General features: G+C 39.6%; 1 protein-coding gene and 1 long non-coding RNA gene across 3 annotated transcripts; both read left to right on the top strand.

Moving 5' to 3' along the window:
• Position 1: 1 nt before the first annotated feature.
• Positions 2 to 1453, top strand: LOC123724425 (uncharacterized). The gene is made up of 2 exons (XR_006756970.1): positions 2 to 130; positions 701 to 1453. It is a non-coding gene; the product is annotated as an uncharacterized lncRNA (long non-coding RNA).
• A 10612-nt stretch (positions 1454 to 12065) lies between these two features.
• On the top strand, positions 12066 to 16965 carry LOC106560500 (torsin-1A-interacting protein 2). Of its 2 annotated transcripts, none has more exons than XM_014123463.2 (8): positions 12066 to 12320; positions 12814 to 12912; positions 13012 to 13191; positions 13659 to 13820; positions 13923 to 14066; positions 14154 to 14276; positions 14370 to 14420; positions 14547 to 16965. In XM_014123463.2, exons 1-8 carry the CDS (start codon positions 12251 to 12253, stop codon positions 15344 to 15346), a joined length of 1629 nt encoding a protein of 542 aa, XP_013978938.1. In that variant the 5' UTR covers positions 12066 to 12250; the 3' UTR covers positions 15347 to 16965. The 2 variants fall into 2 exon arrangements, with proteins under 2 accessions (XP_013978938.1, XP_013978939.1); XM_014123464.2 differs by having other exon boundaries at positions 12126 to 12320; positions 12817 to 12912.
• The last annotated feature ends 1187 nt before the right edge of the window (positions 16966 to 18152 follow it).

The following is an 18152-nucleotide window of genomic DNA, read 5'->3' as shown; positions in this document are numbered from 1 at the left end:
GCTTCGGAGAACGATATAGCTACCTAGTCTAAATATTTAATTTGCGCTATACGGTATAATTTATAGTGGAACCATGGATCCTGAGATTTTACTAAACAACCCTACTCAACCAGCGAGGAGGTCGACAAAAGTAATTGATGAAAGTTACAGTTCAAATTAGTAAATCAGTCAATTGAAATAAATTAATAGGGTCCTAATCTATGGATTTCAAATGACTGGGAATATACAGATATGCATCTGTTGGTCACAGATTGATAGTAAAAAAAAAAAAATGAAGTAGGGGTGTATATCAGAAAACCAGTCAGTATCTGGTGTGACCAACATTTGCCTCATGCAGCGCCACATCTCCTTTGCATAGAGGATTGTTGATTGTGGCCTGTGGAATGTTGTCCCACTCCTCTTCAATGGCTGTGCAAAGTTGCTGGCTATTGGCAGGAACTGTAGCACACTGTTGTACATGTTGATCCAGAGCATCCCAAACATGTTTAATGGGTGACTGGCGAGTATGCAGGCCATGGAAGAACCGGGACATTTTAAGCTTCCAGGAATTGTGTACAGATCCTTGCGACATGGGGCCGCACATTATCATGCTGAAACCTGAGGTGATGTCGATGGATGAATTGCACGTCAATGGGCCTCAGGATCTTGTCACAGTATCTCTGTGCCATCGATAAAATGCAATTGTGTTTGTTTTCCGTAGGTTATGCCTGCCCATACCATAACCCCACCAACCCCCATGGAGCAGTCTGTTCACAACGTTGACATCAGCAAATCCACTCACCCACACAACACCATATTCCCAGTACAATTGAAACTGGGATTCATCAGTGAAAAGCACACTTGTCTAGCAGGCCAGGAAGGTGAGCATCTGCCCACTGAAGTCGGTTACGATGCCGATCGGCAGTCAGGTCAAGACCCTGGTGAGAACGATGAGCACCCAAATGAGCTTCCCTGAGACGGTTTTGTACAGAAATGAATTGGTTGTGGAAACCCAGAGTTTCATCATCTGTCCGTGTGTGCACAGGGTAGATTTTATGAATGAGTTTGTATGATAATTCTTTCACCTTATTAGATATACAATATTTACCAGATAACAACAAAACTTTCTTCCAGTTCACTTGTCCTCGGGCTGCATTCCAGTACATTTTAGCAGAGGGAATAGTAACATATTGACATAGTTTCCTTATATACATGTTATTACATTTATAGTTTAAAATTACAATTCCTTCTAATTGTATTGAGGCTACAAAATCCTCAACAGTTGCACTTGGAGTATTGTTATATTCTCCTAAAAGAAGAATAGCACCTTTAGGGACAGCTCTAACAACCATTAGATACTCAGGAGTGAATGTAACATTGTGTGTTCTAATAAATTCTGGATAATCATATAGTTGTCCATCATTGTTCAGTAATTGTTTAACCCAAATAATGAAACCAGTTTTGGAAAAACAAAGACTTGTTTTTGTATTTTATGTCTTTATTATTCCAGATTGTATACCTATGAGGGGAAAAATTGTGTTTGTACATGAGGGTCCAAGTTAGAAGTACTTGTTTATGAAAGTTTGCAAGCTTAATAGGGATTTTACCCAAATCAAAGTTGCATTTCAGTAAGAATTCTAGACCACCAATTTGTTGGAATATTAAATTAGGGATGATATTCCAGATGCAATCCTTATTTCTTAAATAAATAAATATTATATTAGAGGTTTTAAAATCCAGAGCATTCAACCCTCCCTCACCTTGGGTGCTTCATATTACCGCTTTTCTTAAATAATGTGGTTTATTCCTCCATATGAAGTTAAATAATTTCGTATCAACCATTTTAGTGACTGACAGAGGAACATCCAAGGCAAGGGAGGTATAAACTAATCTGGACAGACCTTCAGATTTTGATAAAAGTACACATCCAGATAAAGAAAGATCTCTTAATAACCAGGAGTTAAATCTCTTTCCAATTTTCTCTACAATAGGAGAGAAATTTAAGTTGACCCTTTCTTTCTGATCTTTGCTAAATGTGATTCCAAGATATGTGATCACATCTTTTACAGGGATATTACATACTGAGTTTAAGTCACATCTTTTCAACGCAAATAATTCACATTTCCTAATATTCAGAGATAAATCTGATACATGTGTGAAGGCATTAATACACTCAATAGCTTTCTTGACTTCATTATGATCTTTCCAAAAAATGGTGGTGTCGTCAGCCAATTGTGAACATTTTATCTCTTTGTCTTGTATCTGAATACCCCTAAAACTATCCTTATTTATATGAAGTGCCATTGGGCATCCTTGTTTAATTCCACGTCTAATGTCGAATCTTTGTGAAGTTCCATGGGATAATTTAACAGAGCTGTTACTATTATTGTAAAGTATCTTAATTAAATTTTGAAAATATTGACCAAAACCAAAAAATCGAAGAGTCTCAAAAAGAAAATAATGTTCAACTGTATCAAATGCCTTGTAAAAGTCTACAAATAAAATAAAGCTATCTTCCATAATATGCTCATTGTAGTCTATCTAGTCTAATACTATTACATATATATCTGCCCTTCATAAAACCAGACTGGGTATCCTCAATGATTTGGTCAAGACCTTTTTTAAGTCTTTCTGCAAAGACGGATGCAAGTATCTTTCCATCATTGTTCATTAATGTGATTGGTCTCCAATTTTCTAACATCATAGAATCTTTGTTTGGTTTTGGTACTACAGAAATTAGGCCCTGTGTCATAGAAACAGGCAGGACCCCTAAATCAATTGCCTCCTTAAAAACATTAAATATAAATTCAATAATATCCTCCTGAAAATATTTATAGAATTCACTGATAATGCCATCATTTCCTGGAGATTTGTTCTCTTTAACTTGCTGATACATTTTTTTATTTCATTAATAGAAATAAATTAATCACAAGACTTTTGGAAGTCTTCATCTATGAATTTTGCACAGGCTTTGACAGAGTCTAGAAAGGCAGATATGTCACTAGTAGGACAGGCATTACTGGTATAAAGGTTACCATAAAATTTCAAAACATATTTTGAAATATCTTTGGGGTTTTCATTTTCTTTGCCATCTATATTGAGCTTATGAATAGATGTAAATTCAGAATTCTTTCTTTCTAAATTGTAAAAGTATTTTGTATTTTTTTCACCTTCCTCCAACCATCTCCTTCTTGATCTTACAAATGCCCCTTTTGCTCTCTTCATACATTCGGTCCATTTATAGTTGTAAAGAGAATAACTGACCCTTTCCTTCTTCATCAAGGTCCTCCATAGAGATTAGAGAAAGTATTTCCTTAACAAGTTTATCTTCCCTCAATCTTTTAAGTTCAGCAATTTCTTTACCTCTCTTCATGGCTGTTTGTCTTATTTCATACTTCATTAATTCCCAATATTTCCCATAAGACTTAAATAGTTGGGCTTTCCTCCAATTGTCTTGTATAATATCTTTGGCATCCATCTTAAAATGATCATCTTCCAACAGTCTACTATTGAGTTTCCAATAACTCCGATTCGGTTTAACTTCAGATCCATTCATATTTAAAGATAAGAATATAACTTTATGGTCAGTAAGAATTGATGGTTCAATTGATACCTTGACTACAGAATTATCTAATGAATTAGAAATCAACCAGAAGTCAATTCTTGACTGTCTGAACATGTCCTTGTTACTCCAAGTGAATTCCTTTTTATCAGGATATTTAGATCTCCAAATATCGACTAATCCAAGACCAAGACATAGGTTATTAAACTCAGGCTTAACTATGCAGGATCTGTTAGGAGGGGGATATCTGTCAATCATCACATTAGATACAGAATTAAAATCTCCACCTAAGATAATTTTGATACCCTAAAATACACCTATAACTCTATTAATTTCTTCTTCAAATTCTTGAAATAATATCCTGTTGTTTGGTTTGTTGTTGGATGCATAAATATTCCCTAATAAAACATTTCACTGTTTAAATTCACTGTTAAAATTAACCAACGTCCAGAGTGGTGAGTCTTACTACTGATGACCTTCCCTTTAAATGCACCTCTTAAAACTGCTACACCTGCAGAGTGGTGAGTCTTACTACTGATGACCTTCCCTTTAAATGCACCTCTTAAAACTGCTACACCTGCAGAGTGGTTGTTGCCATATGATAACCAGATATCGTTACCCCATAGATTTTCCAAAAAGATAGATTGGAAGAACAAGCATGAGTCTCTTGTAAAAAGTAAAAGTCTGCATTAAACCGTTTGCAATACAGGAAAATAGCCTTACGCTTGAGTAAATGAAGAATACCCCTGACATTAATTGAACAAAGAGATACAGACATAAACTTCAACCAACAACCTTGTTATGCTAATATAAGCTTTTCCTAAGGATATGTAACTCAAAAGGATTTCCATCCCATTATTAACCTCCAACAACAAAAAAACTAAAGAAATATTGGTCATAAAATTACCAAAGTATTGTTACTCCCACAAGGGGGAGACATTGTGTAGACTTTACAATAAGCAGTTATTCACCTATAGTAAGTGTTTAGTTACCAGTTCTCAGGTCAGCCTTTTCTCATTCAAGTGTTTGTGTACATTTTTATAATAAAAGGCTGCTTTTCACCTAGTAATCAGTTTTTTGGCCTGACAGTTCTGTCCGAGTTAGACTCTGGCTCTCACTCAAATGTTCTGATTTGGCCGTATTTCTTTCCCATCGATGATCACTCTTGCACCGATACAAAAATGCAGTTTTCCCTGCCTTTCGAGCTGCAGCCACCATTGGCCACAGTTTCTCTCTTGTCACTTTGTCTGCTGAGGTCAGATCCTCCGTGAACCTCAATTTTTGTTTGATGAGGAATTCACAATTCTTTGCTCGCCTCCAAAGAAGATCCCGTGTAGATCTGTTGGTGAACCGGATGATGGTTGTCCTCGGTCTCTTCTCTTGATCCTTAAGTCTTCCCAAACGATGGACGATGTCTACATTTTCCTGAAGTTTGGCTTTTGATTCGGGAATGACAGCTCCACAGATGTCAACAACTCTGCATTTGATGTCCTCACCTGCCTGCTCTGGAATTCCATGGAGCCTCAGGTTCCACCTGCGTTGGTATCTCTCCGCCTCATTCACATTTTGCTCGGGTTCAGCCACCTTCTTTTCATTTTCCTGGCAGATAACTTCCACTTTCTTCATGTCACTTTTGAGGGTTTTCACTTCTCCAAAGATAAAGTCAACAGATTTTTTAATGGCCTCAATTTTCATCGTATTCTCACTAACCATGACCTCCAAGCCATTTGCCCTTTCATCCATCTTTGCTGTCAAAAGCATTACAATATTGTTTTGCATCTCTGTATATAGGTTTCCACTAACTGTTTCTGCTAACTTGTCTAGATACACACCCACAAGTCAAAATTGGATATATCGTAAAAATATAAAACCAAAAATATGCTCTCTCTTCATTAGTAGTCATTAAAAGTATTCACATGGTCCTCATTAATTAGCTTAACCGGCGCTAATGTTACTCATTAATTAGCTTGTTGAAGCTACATACCTAGCTAAGAATTTAGTGTTTCAATTTAATTAGTTATGAGTTAGCTAGTAGCTAGCTAAGTTAATGGTTAACCGGTCCAAAATTTGGAAGTTGGCGGTCAGATATAGAGATATAAATATATATATATATATATATATTATTGTCACTCACTAAACTCCTTTTCTCGCCTTCGCCAGCAGTTACTGTAGAGTTGACACCAACAGATCCGCTGAAGAGGAGGAGGGAAGAGAACAAGATCCCATCCTCACCTGTCAATGGCCAAAAGCAGAGTTGCAAAGAAAAATACATATCTCAGACTGGCCTATAAAAATAAAAGATTAAGATAGGCAAAAGAACACAGACTGGACAGAGGAACTCTGCCTAGAAGGTCAGCATCCCAGATTCGCCTCTTCACTGTTGACGTTGAGACTGGTGTTTTGCGGGTACTATTTAATGAAGCTGCCAGTTGAGGATTTGTGAGGCATCTGTTTCTCAAACTAGACACTAATGTACTTGTCCTGTTGCTCAGTTGTGTACCAGCCTCATTCCTCTTTTTATTCTGGTCAGGGGCAGTTTGCACTGTTCTGTGAAGGGATTAGTACACAGGGTTGTTTGAGATCTTCAGTTCCTTGGCAATTTCTCGCATGGAATGGCCTTCATTTCTCAGAACAAGAATAGACTGACAAGTTTCAGAAGAAAGTTATTTGTTTCTGGCCATTTTGAGACTGTAATCGAACTCACAATTGCTGATGCTCCAGATACTCAACTTGTTACATTGATGGAAGCTACCATCTATCTTCAATATTAAAGCTGATCCACCCCCTAAAAAAAAAGAAACAAATGAAATAAAATAAACTGTTTATCCCTGAATAAAACCTACTGTATCTTGTGGAATAACAGAACAACAGACAAGCTTCCAAGGCAGTTACCGAAAGGGAATTTTTCTCAACTGACATCCTATGGTAACATTATCATAACCTCATTTAACTTTGTGACTCTTGTACATTTCGTGATATCACGCACCGTGACAGCCCTATTCTCGTCCACCAGTTGACTCTTTCTCTAGCAGTTATCCTGTGGGTAAGGTTATGGCAGCCCTACCTCCAGAACCAGTTTTCAGGGATAGGGGACTTTCAATGGTAGAGGTTAAAACTGACCTTGGTGTTAGCACACAGTAGAAACAATAGCTGTTCTCATGAAGTGGCATAAGATGTTTCCTTTTGATAAAGCAAAATAAAGAGAAACATGCTGATGTTGGAGGAGAAAGACATTTTAATAAAACAAGACCTCCACTTTGTATAAAACGATTCTCTGGTCATTATATTTCTGCTCCACTGGTTTAAAGAGATACATATTTATTACAAAACAAAAATACCTGTCCTTCATTGAGAGAAGGGGTCATAGGTTATATTAGTGTCCGCACCATAGACCGTATTGGAAACGGGGGATGGAAATGTTTATTTATTCAACAAGCGTTTCCCAGAAATGACTTTAGTCTGGAATGTTCTTTGTTAAAAACTTCCTCCTAACCTCTGTGTAGAGTGTTGATTAACTACCCAGGAGACTTTCTATCTTATAGTCACACCCTGATATAACCCCCCCAGACATGGAATGACAAACTCCTGTCTCTTCCTTGCAGGACATACATCAGGTTTGATATGCTTGATAGAGGGGATCTCCAGCTTTCCTTGTCAGTAAGGCTGTTTCCCTTTTGATTAGGCTGGTGAAGTAATGTCATGATAGATTAATATATTAAATCTACTCATTTACCTCAGATCTCAAAAGAGTGTTTTAGTTGTTTTGTCTGACCATGAAACAAGCCAAACAGATATGTCGCGTTACTCCTTTTCCTGTTAATTAAAATTAGGCCAGACAAAAAACGTATATTATTTCCATATTTTTATACTTAGATTATGAAAAATGCTAATCTGTATCATCTGGAAGATTAGCATTTGTAGACAAGAGTTTTAACTATTATTTATTTTTTACTAAATTGCCAAAAAGTTGAACAAAATCACAGCCATTGTTATTATGTTTGTTATATCAGTCAATCCCTGTCTATTGTATTGTTTTGTTTTGTCTTTGGATTAAAGTATCAACAGTAGAATCCTCAAGGGGAGGACCATCCTCCTCACTGAATTTCATAAATGTATTGCCACCGGGGACCACTGGTGTAACTGCTAAACTGCTTTCTGACTGTATTCTGTACTGTATGATTGGTAGCGGGTTTACTAATGCGTTAGTTCTAGTAGCTATGTTGACTATGATGTGACAACGATGTAGGCTGTGTGTAGCGGTTATGGTGGTCATAATATGGTTTGGCTTGGAAAGGTTTTTTTGCCTGGTCACAGACAGCTGATGTGTTGTGCACTGAAGTACACAAGCGAAGGGAAAGGTGATAGGAGGAGAGCACTTAGATAGTTGTGAGATGGAATTATAAATACAACGAGCAAAGTGATCATGCTGTTTTGAAAAGTGAACTGTGTATTCATTCCGCTGATTCTGTTGAAAAACCTTTCTTCAATGGAAGCAAACGGAACGGGATAAAATACATTCTACTTATCACTAAAGTAAATATTAGGCTACTTATTCATATCGCATGCATGACTTTTCAAACTCAATGAAAGACCAGTGATCTACATAGTGTTGAGTAAAGCCAATTTGACAAGGGGAGTTCTAGAAAGATGCCTGAGTTTCCGAGTTGGATGACCATTCGCAACGATTTTCCCCAGTCGGTTCAGTTCTATATTGAACAAAAATATAAAACGCAACATGTAAAGTATTTGTCTCATGTTTCATGAGCTGAAATTAAAGATCCCTGAAATGTTCCCAAATTTTTTTTAAAGGCACATATAACCTATATATCAATACATACACACAAACTATCCATGTCAAATAGGGGAGAGGTGTTTTTTGAAACTATATTTGCATACACACAGCATATTTGCATAGTATTTATATCAGCCCTCTGATTACAATGAAGAGCAAGACATGCCGGTCTGTTCTTGGCCAGCTGGAGTACACATTGTTGGATTACTTAATGGAGAAAAAAATCTATATTTTAATAACGGAGCATTTTCTACATTCAAACTGAACCCCTGCAACTGGACACTGACATTTTGAGAGTCCGGTTTCCCCAAATTGAGGACGAAGACCTCATTGCTAAGGTTGGTCGAAAATTCTATGAGCTACACCAAGCAGTACCTATCCTGTAACTCCCAGTAATATATACCACAAATCTTTGGTTAAATCACATTATCTGATGTACCAACCTGTAGCTAATAGAACTGGTGTTCATGATGAAATTGCCATTCACAAAGAAACATACAGTAAGACAACACAGTATGATCAGTGTAGTAAAGTTCAGGGAATACTTGTAAAGATGTGGAAGGAGTGTTATCATGATCTAACTGCCATTCATGAGTCATCTGCTTGAAATCTAGCATAATGTCTAATCCCGAGATAAAGAGAGAGAGATACAGAGAGAGAGAGAGATACAGTTCACGGGATACAATTCCGCTACAATGTCACACGAAGGCAAAGGAATTCTGTTTCTGTATCGAGAATCAACTAGAAATCGAGGATGAAGCCCAGGCACCACACTGTATTGTCTGTGACACAAAAAAAGATAATAAATTATACTCTATTGTACTTTGTGAACAACAGTTGAACAGTGCCAGCATAACATCAACATTATAGTAGACTAGATGACCATGCATACATGGGCACAGGCACAGAGATTACATTTACAACAATATTTAGCCTAATAGAAAGAAATGTGGCATAACCCTCATGCTTTGCACAGTGACCAGACTGTACAAATGTACCTAGGTAGGCAGACAGTATCTACCTACATCCATGTCTATTAGGCATGCTTAGGCAAATATTTGTGTAATAAAACCAGCTTCAGTTTAAGAGATTTACAACAAAAAATTGTTGTATTATTGTTTCTTATCACTGTTTGCTAGTAAACTTAGCTAGCTAGCTTGCTGGATATACATGTTATTTACATCTGTTTGGAATCCTATCTTGCGTCATGCCTATAATTTTGTGAGACTGAAATGCATCCACGATCATAATCATAACCAATGTCAACCCTCGTCAGTTATGTTACATAGCTAGCTAGTAAAATTATTTACAGTTGCTGATCTTACACGTTTGCTAACAAGTGACAAATGTGAGGCGTGGCGCATAACAAGTTAGCAGGCGCCAGGCTAACTAGCTAGCCATCTAGTTTGCTGGTTAACCTAGCATTAGGTGGCTGGTTGTAACATTGTAGCTTGCTGTTTAATAGCCATATCTACGACTAAAAAGAGAAGAGGTTTTACAATCGAGATACTAAAGATTTTTAATCAGAGATATGGCTACCAGTAGTTGTTTAGCTAACTTAGCTAGCTACCTAGCTAGCTATGTAGCTAAGTTAGCAAACAGAAAAATAATTTGATTTCTCCCCACTGTGACACAGTAGTATGTTAGCGATACACAATATGGGTTTCAGTAGATAAACTAAAGTTAGCTAGATAGCTAGGCAGGTAGGTGGCTTGCAGGAAAAATAACTTACTTAGCTAGGCACCGTATTTGTCATCTGCCCTCTACAGCATTGACTGTAGCTGAGCTTCTAACATTAGCTAAATCCAACTCTTTGTTTCAAATTCTCTTTGCTATATTCCATTGGAAAGTCACCAAGTAGCTAATAGAACATAAAAAAATGCTCCATCGTCAAATTCGTGTTGATGAGAGGCGTCACTTGAAGCCATTGCGTCCGGTCAGTTCTTTCAGTTTTGCCCAAAGGATTGTGTTGTTCGTGTTCGCCTCCTTTTAAAAAAAAAAGCCTGACTTGGGAGAGGGACGGGGCCAGAGCACGAAGCACTGCCCACCTCAAGTTGTAGTCTTTCAGAGACTGAACAAAATGTGTCTGCTTGTATATTTAGCAATGAATCCGCTGATAGAAACATTGCTGAAAGACATCCAAGGGCTCTATCGAACAAAGGAAAACCATATCTACACGCAGGAAAATCCTCATCAATACACTGGAAGCCGTCATAGGGTGTATAATTCAGCGAGCGAAGCCCAGACCTGCCTTCCTCCTGGGCCATTATGTGTGAAACACATCTCACTGTCCTAGAAATGCCTCGGACATGATGAAAAAAGGCCCATATTCCTCCAGGGTGAAATTCCCCTTTAAGGATGCCGGGATATGAGAATGGAAAAAGCAAGCGTAATTAATTAGAACAAAGAAACTTACAAAAGTCTCCACAGCCTCAGAACAAGCAGTTAACCAACCAACCGTCTGAGCTCAAATACCCAGCTATATACTGTACATACATGGAGCCCTACCCAGCTTGCACTGAACATTTACTGAGGGTAGGCTACACAACTGGAAGTTCAGATAAATGCTTTCGAACATGATAACTATTGGTAAACAGTTTCACACAACATCAATGGCATAATAATAGCGCTCAATACATGATTCATTAACATGATAATCAATAGATACAGCACTAGGCCTTCCCTTTGAACTTGGCGGTTCCCACACAACATTCTAAATACGAGCGCATGGAATTCTTGGGGACAAGAACAACAGGGCTACTCCACTCAATGTTTGACCTTTCAACGACCCCTAGAGACTACATCACCACCAGCTCTTTCTTGAGTATCGGGAGCAGCCGCTCTGGAATCCTGTACATTCTCTGGTGAACTGGAGTGGGGTGTTTGAGTGGGATCTTGTGCTCCACCAGTGTGGTGTAACCTGGCGTGTCTGAAAACAGTTCAGGAGGAGAGATTTTTTATTTTTGTTTACCTTTATTTAACTAGGCAAGTCAGTTAAGAACAAATTCTTATTTACACTGATGGCTTACCCCGACCAAATCCTCCCCTAACCCGGACGATGCTGTGCCAATTGTGTGCCGCCCTATGAGACTCCCGATCACGGCTGGTTGTGATACAGCCCGGGATCGAACCAGGGTCTGTAGTGACGCCTCTAGCACTGAGATGCAGTACCTTAGACTGCTGAGCCACACAATGTGAGCTATTGCTATGCTTCCTGTTCTTAAAGGGATACTTCAGGATTTTGTCAATGAAGCCCTTTATCTACTTCCCCAGAGTCAAATCAACCCGTCGATTCCATTTTTATGTGTTTTTCTTGGAGTTTGAAGGTGATTGCTAACTAGCGTTAGCGCAATTGCTAACTAGTTTCCTTCATACTGGATGCAGATACATAAAAATGGTATCCATGAGTTCATCTGACTCTTGGGAAGTAGATAAAGGACTTAATTGCCAAAATCCCAAAGTATCCCTTAAAATTTCGGTTTTGTACACAGCTTCGAACAACTGTAAATACAATTTTTGGCTTATTGAAAATATATTTAACACTGATTTACATAGTACCGTGGTTCCCAAACTGTGGGGCCGAGGAGTCGGCAGGGGGCCCCTTTAACAGCATTATTTGCATTTCTATAGTGTTATGAACATACCCACTGTATCGTATTCCTCAGATAAATACCAGCTTTGAATTTGCCCCTTGTTGCAGAGGAGCAATAACAAATGTGACAGATGTGGAGTCGCAGAATGACCGCTTATATCCGGAACATAGATTCGCCAGCTATGTGTTTCCAACGAAATCTGTAGAACGTACAGTTTATTTCCTGTTTTGTAAAAAACGGCCCATCCTAGGAAATGCGTTTGAGAAGTTGCACTATAGGGTGAATATTTAATTTGCGCTATAAGGTATAATTTCGAGTGGAACCATGGATCCTGAGATTTTACAAAACAACTCTGCTCAACCAGCGAGGAGGTCGACAAGACAATCGATGAAAGGTTTGTCAGCCAGAAAGCTACCCTAATCCTATCTGCCTAGCCGAGCTAGCTAGCTAACTAGCCTTCCGTTTCCTCTAGCTGTTTCCGCAAACTAGATAACACACCCACAAAGTCAAAATTGGCTATATCGTAAAAATGCATGAAAACAAACATTTGCTAGTTAACACGATGTTTTGACATGTTAGTTTGTTAGTTAACTTAGCTATCTATTTATTAGCAGTCATTAAAAGTATTAACATGGTCTTTAAAAAATATATATTATTATTATTTTTTAGTATTAACATGGTCCTCATTAAATAACCTAGCCGGAGCTAACGTTACTCATCCATTACAAACCTAGCCTTTCCAATTTAATTACTTATGAGTTAACTAGCTAAGTTAATGGTTAACCAGTCAAGAATTTGGAAGTCAGCAGTCAGATATATCCAGCTTGGATGTAACTTTTAGCTGACGTTATTGTTACTCACTAAACTCCTTTTCTCGCCCTTGCCAGCAGTTACTTTAGAGTTGACACCCAGAGGTCCGCTGAAGAGGAAGAGGGAAGAGAACAAGATCCCGTCCACACCTGTCAATGGCTCCATGGAGGACGATGGTAAAAGTCAATAGGCTACTAGTCGTAAAGGCTTGTGGAGGTTAAACAGATGATTGAGATTGTAGTACTTTATCTACTGCTTTCCTTTCCCAACTTAAGAGTCCCCTGGCAAGAAGACTAAGTCAGAGATTGGAGTGGCAGGGGATGGCAGTTGTGATGAGGATAAGATGGATGTCCAGGAGACCACTGGGGATGAAGATCTGGACTCTGAGCAGAACGAGGACCAGGAGATGAGTGCAGAGGAAGACTCCTCCCATCACAATGTCACACAGCATAAACGTGAGTTTAGGAGGACCGCATTACCGTTCACCCCAACCCGACCAAATTCACATATAGGAAACATAACTGATTCTTGATGCTTTTTTCTTAGCCCACATAAAGGTGCAATATGCAAAAATCGCTCTGCCATTTCCTGTTTGCAAAAACTAGTTTGCCTAATTTCAGTTTGTGACAAAACAAGCAGTCATAGTGTAGAGAATCATTGTATCATCTAAACTGCTATGAAATATAATTTCAATAACCACAAATATTGAATATTCAGCTGTTTGAAACTGGTGTACAAAACCCAAAGTAGAAGAAAAAACTTAATAGCGGGAAGCATAGAAATGCTTTCATTGCGAATGACAGATCTATAACTCACATTTCTATGTGAATTTGGTTGGTGTGCCGAAAAAGTTACATATTGCAGCTTTAATGGTGCATACTAGGCTTGATGATTGTCCTGTGGCTTACCCATTCTGTAACAGGTCCCTTTGATAAAACTTTGATGGGGAAAATGAATGTGAACGTACCGAAGACGGTCGGTGTTGGCTCCCAAGAGATTGTAGATCCCAGGTTGTACCTACTGAGTCGCAGTTCCATTCACACAACCGAGGAGCTGAAAACAGATCTATTCAAAACCAAGAGAAGTAGGACCTAATTTTAACCTCTAATCTTGACGATCTCTAAAGATCAGTGAATATCAAACTGATATTTTTCTCTAAAGGGCTTTTCATGTGTTTTGTTTTCAGTGGAAACGTCAAGAAGAGCTGCATCTGGTACCAAGCCTGCAACCCAACTCAGACCCCTGGAGAACCGACCAGAGGTTCTGACTTACAAGACTAGCAGCATGGCGGAGTACAGGGAGAAGATGCAGAGGAAAGACAAAATAACTGGTAAGATGACGGAGCTAATGTAGTTTTCCTAGTCAATCTAAAGTGTTGTGTATTTTAACACGTATTTTAACACTGTTCTCCGTGTAGGATTGCCCAGTGCTAACCATCATAGCATGAGAAGTTACCCTACCTCTGAAGAGTCCTTCACATCGAGCTGTCGGGTGAACAATATTCCTACTCGAAAACAAACTACCAAACTCAGAAAACAAGGTACCGTTATGTATACTGGTGCATTTTTATTGAGGAAGTAGTGTTTGACATTATTTCAGTATTATTTCAATATGAATATTTTTCTATTTTAAGATATTAAGAAATCAGCTGTTATCAAGGCAATTCCTGGGAAAGCTTTTGGGGGTAAGTTTGAAAAAAATAAAAAATAAAAATTCTCCTTGAATTGTCCTAAAGTAGGAGGCATTTTAATATTATTTATATTTGCATTTGTTTCTGGAATTAAACATGGTCATCTTCTCATCCCTGCAGGGTGCATGTGGAAACTGTGTCAGGCTCTGGTGCTGCTTGTCTCTGGTGTTCTGGGCCTCCTGGCCTACCAGCACCTCCCACTGCCCCGCAGGCCTTCAGGGGGTGGAGACCATCCAGCCTGGCCTGTGAGAGAGGGGAAGTTTGTTTCTCAGTTATCTGCTCTGGAGGCCCTGTTCCCCGGGCAGCGCTCTGAGCTGTGGAGGAGGAGCAGGATCCACCTGGAGAGGCACCTCCAGACGGCCCGGCCCACGGAGCCAGTCAGCCTGATGCTGACAGCAGGCCGCAGGGGGGAGAAGACGCTGCACTGCCTTGCCCTGCGTCTGGCCTCCGCCTTCTCCTCTGCCCTCAACGCCTCCTCCGTCCACATCGACGGGGCCAGCAAGACTGGCCAGGACAGCGACCAGGTCAAGCTGGACATCGACACCCAGCTGGGGAGAGCCTTCGAGGGGGATCAGCCTGTAGCCGTCATCCACCGCTTTGAGGAGCTACCCCCGGGTTCCACGATCATATTCTACCGCTACTGTGACCACGAGAATGCAGCCTACAAAGAGGTGTTCCTGCTCTTCACTGTGCTGCTGCCTGAGGAGGATTTGGGGAAGGAGCTCAGTCTGAATGAGGTGGAGGAGAGGGTCCAGGATTATATTACGGACACCTTTGTGGAAAGTAACAGCTCAGACAAGCCTGGCTCCTTTAATCGGATGGACCGGGACAAGCTGAGTGGACTATGGAGCCGTATCTCCCACCTGGTCCTGCCGGTGGCAGTAGAGGAGAGCATAGAGCAGGGAGGATGCATGGACTGAACTGGCAGCTACAGGAGATGTCTGGCTAGGTAGGAGCAGGCTCGCTGGGCTCCTCTCTGTCTTTATGGAGCTCTGGAGTAGCTGTGGCTCTGTAGCTGAGGGGTGATGGTGTGAAGACACACCGAGGTGCTCTGTGTCTCTCTGGGTTTTTTGGACTTCACAGGTGAACTCTAGGACCTAGAGGTGATATCTTCCAGAGGTCATATGCTCTTAATAGAGATTTCTATGCTGACAGATCCAAACCAACATTTAATATTCAGCCCAACTGCACTGTTTAGTTTTAACTGAGCTGTCCTCTCTTTCTGGTCCTCTGTCCTATTTCTGATCATTTCACAACTGCCAGCTGCTGAAATCAGGAAGTCATCACAGAGTGAAGGTCTGGGTTGAGGACAACAGTTTGTTGTGGCTTGTTTTTATTTCAGACCCAAAGTTTGCTTTATAGAGATGTACAGCATTGATTTTATATGACATCTATTGTTTCACGTTTTTCTTGTTTTGTCTTTTCTACTGTACTGAAAATGAAATCGTTACCTTGTTTTTAATTGAAAAAAGAAAGTCCTTTTGCTATTCAATTTAGTGTTTGTTGCTGCATGAAATTGAATCTGAGTTTAAATTCCAGGATTTCACCAGTGATCCATGCGTTGGTAAAGTGACTGAAAACGGAGTTCCTTTTCTGCTGTTAAACGCTTATGTATACATATTTTAAAAATATAATTTCAATACCTCCATTCCCTGCATATTTAGCTGAAATGTCTTGCACTAATTCTCTGGCTTTACATTTTCAACCTACCAGCTCACCTCGACGATTGGCAGACATGGAGACGGAAATAATCGTAATTTGGGATGCTGCATTTGGTTTGTCTCTATCTCGCTCTCTCTCTCTGTGTGTGTGTGTGTGTGTGTGTGTGTGTGTGTGTGTGTGTGTGTGTGTGTGTGTGTGTGTGTGTGTGTGTGTGTGTGTGTGTGTGTGTGTGTGTGTGTGTGTGTGTGTGTGTTATAGTGTAGTATTTGCTTAATGAAAAATATTATTAAATGACTATATTGGAAATATTTTGAAATAATTGTTCAGTGGTAGTTCTATTTTTATAAGACAAGTTGGGTGGGGGGGGTAAAGAGAAGAGATGTTGAATATGATATTTTCACACTGAAATTCCAAGAATTATGGAAGAAGAGAGATCGCTGTAATTTATCAAATTCTTACTGCTATGATGCTTTTTTTTGTTGCTTTTTTTTCTCAAAATGCTTGAGTGTCTTAATGAAGTAAACAATTCTAGATTATTGCAGAATGTGTTGGCATAATTTAGCAGTATAATCTGAACTGATTGAAACAGTCAATCAAAAATGTATATTACATAACTGGTATTGCCAGTCAGACATTGTGCCTTTTTATAGAATATTTTAATTGGTGTTGCACCAAATTACTCAGTGATGAAGATGAATATTGAACCAAGTAATTCAACAACCTGTCCCAGCACCAACTATTTTCTTTCCACTGAGAAATATTTCTTAGTTTATGCTCTGTTGTTGTAACTAAGATATTTTGTATTGCTTTCACCTGAATAAGTATGTTCTCTTTGATTGTTTTGGTTTTCCTATAATAATAAAATAGTTTAATAGTTGCTTATTGACTTTATTCATCTGAGGGGGATTTGTTTTTCTTAGCTTGAGGAACAAAGTTCATGATACAATTATTCACATGTTATCCACAGGGATGCACTTCCAAGAGCATTACTAATGGTCTTTTTGCAGGAAGTCTCTTGATTTATATTATCTGTGGTCAGTTCCCTTCACTAATGAGCTGGTAATGATGGTCTATTGTTAGAATCGCTCACTGAGGGTTGAGTGTCAAAAGGAAGAGCTGAATGTCAAATGTGTGGACTCTTGAACAGTGACATCGGTAGGGAGAAAAAAACTGTCTATCCCTGAATAAAACCTACTGTATCTTGTGGAATAACAGAACAACAGACAAGCTTCCAAAGAAGTTACCGAATTTTTCTCAACTGACATCCTATGGTAACATTATCATAACCTCATTTAACTTTGTGACTCTTGTACATTTCGTGATATCACGCGCCGTGACAGCCCTATTCTCGTCCACCAGTTGACTCTTTCTCTAGCAGTTATCCTGTGGGTAAGGTTATGGCAGCCCTACCTCCAGAACCAATCTTTGGGAACAGGAGACTTTCAATGATAGAGGTTAAAACTAAACTTGGTGGGGCCTTCCGAGTGGCGCAGCGGTCTAAGGCACTGCATCGCAGTGTTGTGCCCTCACTACAGCCTGGGATTCGATCCCAGGCTATGTCAGAACCGGCCGTGACCGGGAGTCCCATAGGGCGGTGCACAATTGGCCCTGCTTCGTCCAGGTTAAGGGAGCGTTTTCCCTTGGTTCATCGCGCTCTAGCGACTCCTTGTGGCGGGCCGGGCTCCTGCAGGCTGACTTCAGTTGTCAGTTGAACGGTGTTTCCTCCGACACATTGGTGCGGCTGGCATCCGAGTGAAGCGAGCGGGTGTTAAGAAGCATGGCTTGGTGGGTCATGTTTCGGAGGATGCATGACTCGACCTTCCCCTCTCCCGAGCCCATTGAGGAGTTGCCACAATGAGACAATATCACAAAAAGGGTTTAAAAAAAACTGACCTTGGTGTTAACACACAGTAGAAACAATAGCTGTTCTCATGAAGTGGCATAAGATGTTTCCTTTTGATAAAGCAAAATAAAGAGAAACATGCTGATGTTGGAGGAGAAAGACATTTTAATAAAACAAGACCTCCACTTTGTATAAAACGATTCTCTGGTCATTATATTTCT

The sequence above is a fragment of the Salmo salar genome, chromosome ssa10 (assembly GCF_905237065.1).
Source record: "Salmo salar chromosome ssa10, Ssal_v3.1, whole genome shotgun sequence".
Classification (NCBI taxonomy): Eukaryota; Metazoa; Chordata; class Actinopteri; order Salmoniformes; family Salmonidae; genus Salmo; species Salmo salar.
The sequence above is the reverse complement of the archived record's forward strand: the minus strand, read 5'-3'. Positions and strand labels throughout refer to the sequence as shown.